The sequence below is a fragment of the Rutidosis leptorrhynchoides genome, chromosome 3 (assembly GCF_046630445.1).
Source record: "Rutidosis leptorrhynchoides isolate AG116_Rl617_1_P2 chromosome 3, CSIRO_AGI_Rlap_v1, whole genome shotgun sequence".
In the NCBI taxonomy this organism is placed as follows: domain Eukaryota; kingdom Viridiplantae; phylum Streptophyta; class Magnoliopsida; order Asterales; family Asteraceae; genus Rutidosis; species Rutidosis leptorrhynchoides.
Genome location: NC_092335.1, coordinates 451,044,172 through 451,054,821, shown reverse-complemented (window position 1 = coordinate 451,054,821; position 10,650 = coordinate 451,044,172). Strand labels below are relative to the sequence as shown.

The 10,650-nt window shown below is 33.4% G+C and overlaps 1 protein-coding gene across 1 annotated transcript; it reads left to right on the top strand.

The window, feature by feature from the left end:
* The first annotated feature begins 219 nt into the window (after window positions 1-219).
* On the top strand, window positions 220-9,619 carry LOC139897972 (filament-like plant protein 7). Its single transcript, XM_071880689.1, has 6 exons — window positions 220-258; window positions 1,518-1,628; window positions 6,303-6,444; window positions 6,973-8,239; window positions 8,329-8,389; window positions 9,009-9,619. The coding sequence occupies exons 2-6, from the start codon at window positions 1,545-1,547 to the stop codon at window positions 9,420-9,422; spliced, it is 1,968 nt and encodes a 655-aa protein (XP_071736790.1). The 5' UTR covers window positions 220-258; window positions 1,518-1,544; the 3' UTR covers window positions 9,423-9,619.
* Window positions 9,620-10,650: the final 1,031 nt, after the last annotated feature.

The following is a 10,650-nucleotide window of genomic DNA, read 5'->3' as shown; positions in this document are numbered from 1 at the left end:
TTTATTTTACTCAACTTTAGCCATATGTATCACTCATAATTTTTCCCACTCACTTCACCCTTCCACTCTCCTGAAACGAATACTTTTTTTTGTCGGTGGGTTTGCACTTTGTAGCTTAAATGATGATCACATTTGTCCATTTTACTCATAATTAATTTGTTCATATTAGTTTCTGCTAACATTTTTATTTATTTCATAGCTAGCTTGTTTTTTGACGAAATCATCATACTGTCTTCTTGGTTTCATTTACATTTTCAGGTAAAGCTTCTTTCTATTTTATTCTTTTATTGTGATATTATTTTATTTCCATTCTGGGTTTGCAAGATTATCCAAAACCCTTATATTTGTTGAACATGTGATAATAATTACAATCATCAAAACCTAAAATGGATACAAAAGATACATTTAAGTACAGTAGTACTTTGTTGACAAATGCAGTATGAAATAATAATCATGTACTCTATAAAAAATTTAGCACGCATATAAATAGTACTCCGTAATAAATAACATTAGTATTAGTATTAATAATTAATTAATACTCATATATCAAAACTCTGTAGCGGTATGTGATGAACTGTGTGTGTTATGTGGAACAGTTACAAGATTGCCGTTTGTAAGAATTAAAGAAAAAATATACTTTTACAGAAGGTATTCTTACCACAAAATATGGGAAATAAAGAGTGGGACATTTTATTTCAACTTTTTTTTTTCTCCTCATATTCCACCTTTTATATTTAATTTTTTCCCCTTCTAAAAATAACCTTAAAATTTGTCGTTAATATGCATCTAATAATATTAAATAGCGATTTTCAGTCACTTTTAAAATACAGTTATATAGATGTGACGCAATTTAAAGTACGTTAATGACAGCTCTAAGTGTTGTCGTTAACAAAATCTAAAAAGATAAGATAAGTTTAAAATTCGTTGTGGCGGTTGGTGGTCTGCCTCCTTAAGGGGAAGTCAGGAGTTCGACCCCGTTGGTTACATATTAAAAACACAATTTATCCCTGCCATGAAGTATCCACCCATTACACCTTTCTCATATCATTTGGGGTAAAGGGGATGGGGTTTTACTTGGCCGTGTCCTTGGATCGGTTTCGAGGTTTCCTCCCGGGCAGTGGGGGCGGGGTTATTATTGCTGTATCGGCATAGCCGAAACGGGAGATGATCGCAACGAGTGGTTTAGTTCCCTTCGGGTGATCCCAATCGCTGTCCAAAAAAAAAATCATTTTGAAGAATAATCGTTTTTAGAATTTTCTTAAGTATACTGTTTTTCTCCTTAAATATATTTTGCATGCAGTGGGGACTTGGGACATTAAAATAATATATACACATACTTTAGATATATAATATATATTACTATTACTGTATTATTCTATCTGGATTTAAAGAGTTAGAATCCCAAGTTTATAGAAAATTACAAGTGTTTCCTGGTAAAGATGCATGCTTTTTCTTTACTAGTGGAGAAATTCACACTTTTGCTTTTTTTCTTGTATTTATTTACTGAATTTATGTAGGATTATTTTGACCAAAAACAGAAGATTATGGACCAGAAAACGTGGCTTTGGAAGAAAAGATCTGCCCACAAATCTATTGAATCAAACATTGAAGTTGAAAATGAAGCAGAGGTAAACATTTTTTTTTATCAACAAATCCTTTTAATTTTAAAAATTTTATATTAAGATTTTTTGAGTAGTTTTGTTTAAATGCCTCAATGATCAACCTGTTTTTCACATGATCATTTTGATCAACAGTATAGTTGTTCACCTGGAATCAGTATATAGAAAGATAAGATTATATGTGGTTTTTATAGAAATTGAGTTAATTGAGGCTCATGGGGTGTTTATGATTAGGTTTAATTCAAAAATGATTATTCATTTGAACAAAAAGATTTCAGTGTATATTTATTCCTTGTTAAATAAACAGTTTCCAACATGATGTTTGGAGTTTTCTTATCTGTTGATTTACAGTCTCTCCAAATCAATATTTCAGTTTCTGTAATTATAAATAGAAATTAAATAGACATATATAAAGTTTGCAGTATAAAATCAAAAGTTATGCAAGCTAATTCTATACTTCTATACCTATATTATAGTTACAATGTTGGAGTAGGAGGAACAAGTGATGCAAGGCTAAATAATTTTTATACCTACTTTGTAGTTACAACATTGATAGTTGCACATTCTGTATTAATTGAAAACTATATTATTATTATTATAAATTATAAATTATAATTATAATTGTATAAGTTAAATCATGATAAAAGTAAAAATGTGCCAACTACTTTTGTTGTTTTAGCCCACTATTTTTTACCAAAATATTTATTCCAAGATAAGTTTCTTTATAATAACACTCTTTATTGCCGTTTAGAATTTAACTAGTAAAGTGGGCCCGCGCGATGCTGCGTGACCTTTGGGGTGCGTTTTCATAGTTAACGAAGCATTATTTATTTACAGAGATAAAAACGTTTTGTCACGGGTGTTTTTAGATACACGTAGTTAGTATCCAGTGTACCTAATGGCCTATGTGTTTTTAACGGCACGAAGATTGTGTAAAAAAAAAAAAAGGAAACAAAATTATCGATATGATGTAGTTAGGTAGAAGAGTTTATTATAGATGTGTGTATGTATTGAATATAGTCCGACGTACTTAGATTTTTTTTAGAAGTGTCTATTTCGCGTATAGTTAGTCTCGTTGTGTTCGTTATTTTTTTTCCGAGTTGAACGGTGGGTTCGAAAAAATTTAACGCGAGGCGAGTGGGAAGATATGTCCCGTTGAGTATTGAATATAGTCCGAGGTATTTAGCGTTTTTTTAGAAGTGTCCGTTTCGCGTGTAGTTAGTCCCGTTGTGTTCGCTTGATTTTTTTGAGTTGAACGGTGAGTTCGAAAAAATTTAACGCGAGGCGAGCGGAAAGATATGTCCCGTTGAAAATATGGGTGAAGTTTAATTAAAATTTTTAAATAAAATACTAATTTTACACTTTATACCCTTAATTTAAGGGTTTGAGGTGTAAATTGGCAATTTTTTAGGGGTTGTTTTGTTTCTGGTTTCCCCTTTTTGGTCCTCTTGTTGTTTTGACCAATAATTGGGTGGGGTGGGTAAAACGACTAAAAAAAACTGTGCCCATTAATATGTATGGGTATTTTTTACCAAAATATTTATTCCAAGATAAGTTTCTTTATAATAACACACTTTATTGCCGTTTAGAATTTAACTAGTAAAGTGGGCCCGCGCGATGCTGCGTGATCTTTGGGGTGCGTTTTCATAGTTAACGAAGCGTTATTTATTTATAGAGATAAAAACGTTTTGTCACGGGTGTTTTTAGATACACGTAGTTAGTATCCAGTGTACCTAATGGCCTATGTGTTTTTAACGGCACGAAGATTGTGTAAAAAAAAAAAAGGAAACAAAATTATCGATATGATGTAGTTAGGTAGAAGAGTTTATTATAGATGTGTGTATGTATTGAATATAGTCCGACGTACTTAGATTTTTTTTAGAAGTGTCTATTTCGCGTATAGTTAGTCTCGTTGTGTTCGTTATTTTTTTTCCGAGTTGAACGGTGGGTTCGAAAAAATTTAACGCGAGGCGAGTGGGAAGATATGTCCCGTTGAGTATTGAATATAGTCCGAGGTATTTAGCGTTTTTTTAGAAGTGTCTGTTTCGCGTGTAGTTAGTCCCGTTGTGTTCGCTTGATTTTTTTGAGTTGAACGGTGAGTTCGAAAAAATTTAACGCGAGGCGAGCGGAAAGATATGTCCCGTTGAAAATATGGGTGAAGTTTAATTAAGATTTTTAAAATAAAATACTAATTTTACACTTTATACCCTTAATTTAAGGGTTTGAGGTGTAAATGGGCAATTTTTAGGGGTTGGTTTGTTTCTGGTTTCCCCTTTTTGGTCCTCTTCCAATAATTGGGTGGGGGTGGGGTAAAACGACCAAAAAAACTGTGGCCATTAATATGTATGGGTAAGGGTAATGGGTAATGGGTAATATATTGTGAGAATAAGTGGTTTGTGACATAGCCAAAAAACTGATGGTAGAAGTTAATTACTTAACTAGTAAATGATGTTTAGCAAGTGATCAAAACTAAACCATCTTCATTGATGGAAGTATCACAATAGTGAACTCTTTCACAAAACAGGGGTTGTGCCCATTATAAACATTCAGGTTATTTGTGTAATATTTTGGGGAAATGGTCCAAAAAAGTAACATAAGTTACTCAATTTGACAATAAAGGTAACTCCTAATTTGCATAAGCCCGAAAAGGATTGCAATTTAATTTTTGCTCGAAAAAAGGATTGCGTCTTCAAATTTTATAAAATTGAGGTAATATCCAATGAAAAAAAATCTGAAACCGCAAATTACTTCAAAATTCAAAATTGAAACTTACAACAGATTCCAAGTTTCATTTTTAAGTAATTCGCGATTTTAGATTTTTTTTCATTAGATATTACCCCAATTTTAAAAAATTTGAACACGCAATCCTTTTTACGAGCAAAAATTAAATTGCAATCCTTTTCGGGCTTTGATTGTCAAATTGGGTAACTTATGTTACATTTTCAGGCCATTTGCCCTAATATTTTTTTATATGTGAAGGTAAATAAAGTTACCTGATACTTTAGTTGCCCCTAAGGGTATAAATGAGCCGAGCTGCTCAAACTCGACTGGTTAAAAACTCGATTCGAGCCGAGTTTAAACGAGCTCGAACAAACTCCAAGCCTAAACGAACTTTTCATTTATATACAATAATTAATTAATTAATATTTTGTCTAATAATATACTAAAGTTGCATAATACTGTGGTTATCTTTTTTTTTTTTAATGGCGATATCGACATCGAATACTCTCATTTGTCACCCATACACGCGTTAGGAGGAAATCCAATTCGCGACGATGATGGCAGTACCATCGAAGTTTGGGAAAACCCCCCAGAGACCTTCCCAAATTGCATTGATGTTGGCAGTACCATTAAAGGTTGAAAACTCTCTGCTTGGAGTGAGAATTGTTAGGAATTTTCAGTAGGCCCTAACAAGACAAACGATTGATCTCAATCACTAACCCACGAACGACAAACGAATATTAAAGCATAACGATAAATAAAAGCATAAAACGACACGGGATTTAACATGATTATATCCCAACTCCAAAACACGGAGAAGGGTTTACTCCACGGGCGCAAACCAGAGATTTTCTCATATTATTGTGCACACGTTACAATGAAGCTAGGGGTTAAATTTATAGGAAGAGTTAAACTTGTCCACCAAGTTAAACTTGTCTTTCAAGCAAAAGACATTCCATAAATATTTATTACTTACTCCATACTCCATTCTTACTTGGAAGATTTAATTAAGGCAACATAATCTCTACGACTTGTTCACCAAGTCAAGCTCCCTACAACTTATTCACCAAGTCAAGATCCCTACGACTTGTTCATCAATTCAAGCTCCCTACGACTTGTTCATCAAGTCAAGCTCTCTTCGACTTGTTCCTTTGATCAAGTTCTTCATACCTTCAACAAGAATTGAATCTGAGTTGGCAGTACCCCAAGTTGAATCAAACCCCATACCACTCAAGCTAAGCTTCGGTGGTAATACTGTAATTATCTTTTATAAAGTATAACATATAAAAAGTAAATCTTATTATATAAAAACAAATATAAATATATATATTAAAATTAAATAAAATAATAACTACATAATAATAATATTAAATAAACGAGTCGAGTTCGAGCCGAGTTCGAGCTCGAGCTTCCTTAAATTCAGAAGAGAGCTCTTGAGCTCAAGCTTTATATGCTAGGCTCAAACCAAGCCAAGCTCGAACTCTAACTCAACAAATTCTAAATGAGCCGAACTCGAGCCTAGTCGAGCTCGGCTCAGCACCGCTCGTTTACACCCCTAGTTGTCCCCAAGCCCTAACAACTTACCGTCATTGTTTATGTTATACTTTTTTCGCCCCCAAGTAAAACCTCCAAGTTCCGCATTTCCGCCAATGTTAATTTGGAAAGTTAATAGTTCAAACCATTTGCTTTTCAAAGAAAGACCGATTTTCGAACCATCCTTTTTCTTTTAGTTTGTTGAGAATGAATCTTCTGTATTATAATGTAGTAGAAAAAAGAACAATTGGCACAATTAATATAAGATCACCCATTATTACTGTAAACAGTGGATTTCACTGCTAATTGAAAAGAATTAGATAAATTTGAATCACAAGCTAATATATGATGGTTCAAAAGGCCAGATAATTAGTCATTAAATGCTTACCCTTATACTAATTACCGAACATGTTCCATTAATTTAAACAGAAATTTCAGTATGATAAAGAACCAGCTTTGGAGAGAACTATTGAAAGCCTCCATGAAAAGGTAGCTTCACTCCTTAGTGAGTGCAATGCCAAAGATAACCTCATAGCTCAACAATCAAAAGCTGCACAAGAAGCAATTGCAGGTGAAATATTAATCTTTTTAATTTAAATCTCAGTGCTTGTTTGCTTATTGTTTTTTTTTTTTATCTTCTTAAAAAATAAAAAAAGGATAGGACTTGCTTATTTTTAACTGCTTACTGCTTTTCAAACAACAATATAATTGCTCAACATTGAACAAATCTCTACTCGGAAAGTACTCGATCAGGACTTTTTAGGGAGTACTCGGACGTTGACCAAGTTTGACCGAGTTTTGACTGATGTTGATCGTCGATGTAGACCGAGTACTCTCCGATTTGCAAAAACAGAGTGCTCTCCGAGTAAATCCGAGTTCTGCAACACTATTATATCTATATCATAAACTGTTTTTTAGAAGAATGTTTGGTATTGCTTACATGTAACAAAATAAGCAATAACAGGTAAACACTTGATTTTTGTTACTTTTTAAAACAGCAAGTAATAAAGACTTAACACGCAATCCCGAAAAGATCTTTTTGTTTCGAGAAATTTGGTATTAACATATTATTTGCTTGCAATTGTTCTTGTTTTTAAAGATCGGTATAAGATCGTTGAAGAAATGGGATTGAAAAATCAAGAACTAGATGCAGCAGTGCAGCAAAACGTAGAGGCTAACGAGAGATTAATTCACTTAAATTCTGCATTAAAGGATTATCGCCAGCAATTAACTTGTTTAAAAGAAGAACAAGATCAACAGGTAAATGAAGCTGTCGACGAACACAAAACGGCTCGTATAAGATTAGAGGAGAAATTTGCAGATGCAAGTAAAAAGTTAACGAATTTGACGGTTGAAAACGCTCAGCTAGTTAACGCTCTGCTGATAAAAGAGGAACTAATCGAAGAAGTAAGTCGTCAAATGTCTCAAGCGACTATTGAATTTAATGAGCTGATTACAAGGCTAGATTCGGCTGATAAGGAAAACGATATTTTGAAATATGAATATCGGGTTCTAGAAAGAGAGCTTGAGATACGAGCACGATGTGCTGACGTGGCAAATAGACAGAATCAAGAAAGTGTGAAACGTGCGGTGAGGTTAGATGCTGAATGTAAGAAACTTCGGTTGTTGGTTAAAAAACAGATTGCAGGGTCTAACGATAAGCGATTAGTGTTCTTGATAAATCGTTTGTGTGAAGTGGAGGAAGAAAACAAGAGTTTAAAGGAAAATATGCAAAAACGAGATGACGAAATTCGTGTTTTGGAGACGGAAGTTTCTAGAATCAGGTGTGATGAGACGCATGGTAATGGCGTGAGTCCTCGGATAACGATTGGAGATTCGGATATGAGTTTAATGGACGATTTTGTTGAAATGGAGAAATTAGCTATAGTTTGTGCAGATACAACTAATCTTGATTCGGTCGGGAAAGAATTAGTCCCGGTGGAAAACAATGACATCATCGTTAATCCATCTGATTGGTTACAAGACGTTATAAAGACGATTGTGGACCAAACAAAAGTTTCAAATAAAAATATCGACGAAGTCTTAAAAGAAATTAAAACCGCTTTACAATGTCGAAATGATTCGGATCCCGTTAGTGGTTATATCACATGGAAAGATCCGGATACTGAGAAAAACGTGAAAACCGAAGCGGATGACTTAAAAGAAACGAAGATGACGTTAGAGGAACAACTCGAGAACCAAAAGCTGATCAACGAGGAACTCGATCATAAACTTTCGGTTGCTCAAGTTCAGATAAACGAAGCCAATCAAAAGGTTTCGGCTCTTAAAGTGGAACTTGAAGACAGAAGTCACTGTTGTGAAGAACTCGAAGCAACATGTCTCGATCTACAACTTCAACTAGCGAGGTGACGTCTTTTAGATTTATACCTTATTAACAAATTATTATAACTTAAGCTAAAATTATAATCTAACTTTTAAAAGATGAAATGTGCAGTGTGTCTGATAAAGATGCGGCACGTGCAGACGCTGAACAGGAACTGAAAATGGTCCAAACTGTAAGCAACTTTTAATGCTGACAGTTTTTATCTTGTACGTATAAAATTTTCGAGCGAGTTAGAGGGGTGTTGTAAACGACGTTCGTTGCGGCGTTTTGGTAACCAACCTGTCTCAATCCCGTCCCGTCTTCTAATAAGTTGGTCAACGGTCAAAAGTCCATTCAAATGCTGGAAAAGTCGGTTCAAAGCCGGTCAAAAGTCAAAAGATTGGTTAAAATCATTCAGTAGTCGGTAAAGTCGATCAATATTGACGTACTTCAGTGTTACTTTTTTGTATTATATTAAAGATAATAGTAGTTATAGGTACAAACTTGTTAGAAGATTTTATTGCTTTAAAATATGTGTATATATATTGATAACGTCAGTCAACGTCCGTCTCGACCCCGTCTCGACATTTTAAGGTCCTGACCGTCTCGACCCCGTCTCGCGTCTTTTTCAACCTTGAATTAGAGTCAAATATTAATTTGTTTGGACTCGACTCGTGAAAGTAATTGAACAATATTTTTTGTTCGAATCGAGTTTGAAATCATTAAAGCTCGAATTCGATATAAACGAGTTCGAACCGAGTAGCTCGTATAATGTTCGGTTCATTAACGGCCCTAATCTGTGCATTGTGCAGGGATGGGAAATAACAGAAGCATCTGCAAAATTGGCGCAATGTCAAGAAACCATATTCAACATCGGTCGCCAGCTGAAAGCACTAACACCACCACCACCGGAGTCGGCAGAGTTGACTAGCAATAAAAAGTCAAGTCAACGTTCATCATTACGTGATGTCATGGTGGCAGAGGATGGTGCTGACGTGGATGATATGTTAAACTCGCCCAAGACTAAAGAGATCATAACTGCGACAGAAACAAAAGTACTACCGCTTGTTGTTCGAGTTGGGAGTTGTAGGTCACGCGTTGCACCGGGGGCTTTGACTGTTTTACCGAGTAAGAAGCGGGGTAAAGGTGCCGAATTGTTGAGGAAACTTTTGTTTAGAAAGAAGAGAGGGAGTAGTAAGAACAAGGTGCTTACTATTGGTGCATAAAAAAATGGAATAGTTTTGTGAAAATGGTGTGTGGTTTGTTAATTTAGGAAGAGACTAGTGACTTTTGTTTGTGAGCTTGGGTGTATTTAGCGTTGAATAAAGAATTTTGTATGATAATGGAGTACCAAATTTGAAGTCATACGGATACACACGATCGTATGAACAGAAAGATTTGGCCATGTGTGTTAAGATCAATCTATAAGCATTAAGATCAAATAAAATTCAATTACATACAAATAGTATCAATTCAAATCGTATCAATGCATATCTATTCTATATAGTCATATAAAGCTGTAAAATGATGATGTCATTATTAAGTTAATTACTCTTTAATTTTCATAATAATGATTTCATAATTTTATATTAATTTAATTAAAAAATAATACGAAATCTTTTATAAAAGGAAATACTAATCTCTTCTAATTTGTAAAATCTTTTACAAAACACCCAAATTTTAAAGCATATTCTACAACTTTATATAACAATTGTATTTTAATTTTCTAAAAAAAATATAAGAGACATTTATTATTACTAATTATTATTATTATTATTATTATTAAAAATATAAATAATCAACTTTGAACGAACTTTATTATTATTATTATTATTTATTTTTAATATAATAATTATAATTATAATTATTATATTATTAATATTCAAATATGGATTTTTTTTGCGAAATTAATTACGTTACATATGTATGCGAAAATACACGTCTCTATATATTTGTAACAACAACGACACGTTTCTTAATCAAACGGTTCATTAAAATAAATTACTTTAACATTTACATTCACTTAATACATAAAACATGTTATTAAATTGTTTCGTTTAAATAAACCTGTGATTCCACGGATCATTTTACTAGTTGATATTAAAATTGCTATTACCATATTTATAGTCTAACAAGCAAAAATAAACCATTTCATCAAATCTCATAATAACAACTGCAAAATCATTAACGAAAACTAATAATAATCATCATCAAAAATCAAATTTAAATCATAGGTTTCAACGATAAGATTTCTGAAACCTAGCACGATTTAATCTCCTTCTGTTCTTCATCAGGGCCGGCTAAGGCTATGGGCGAAGCGGGCGACGGCCCGGGGCATCACGCGGTTAGGGGCATTATTTCGAGAAAAATTATTACTACGTTGTAGTGACCCGAACTTTTCCATGTTTATATATATTAATTGAGATTGATATTTACATGATTAAATGTTTCCAA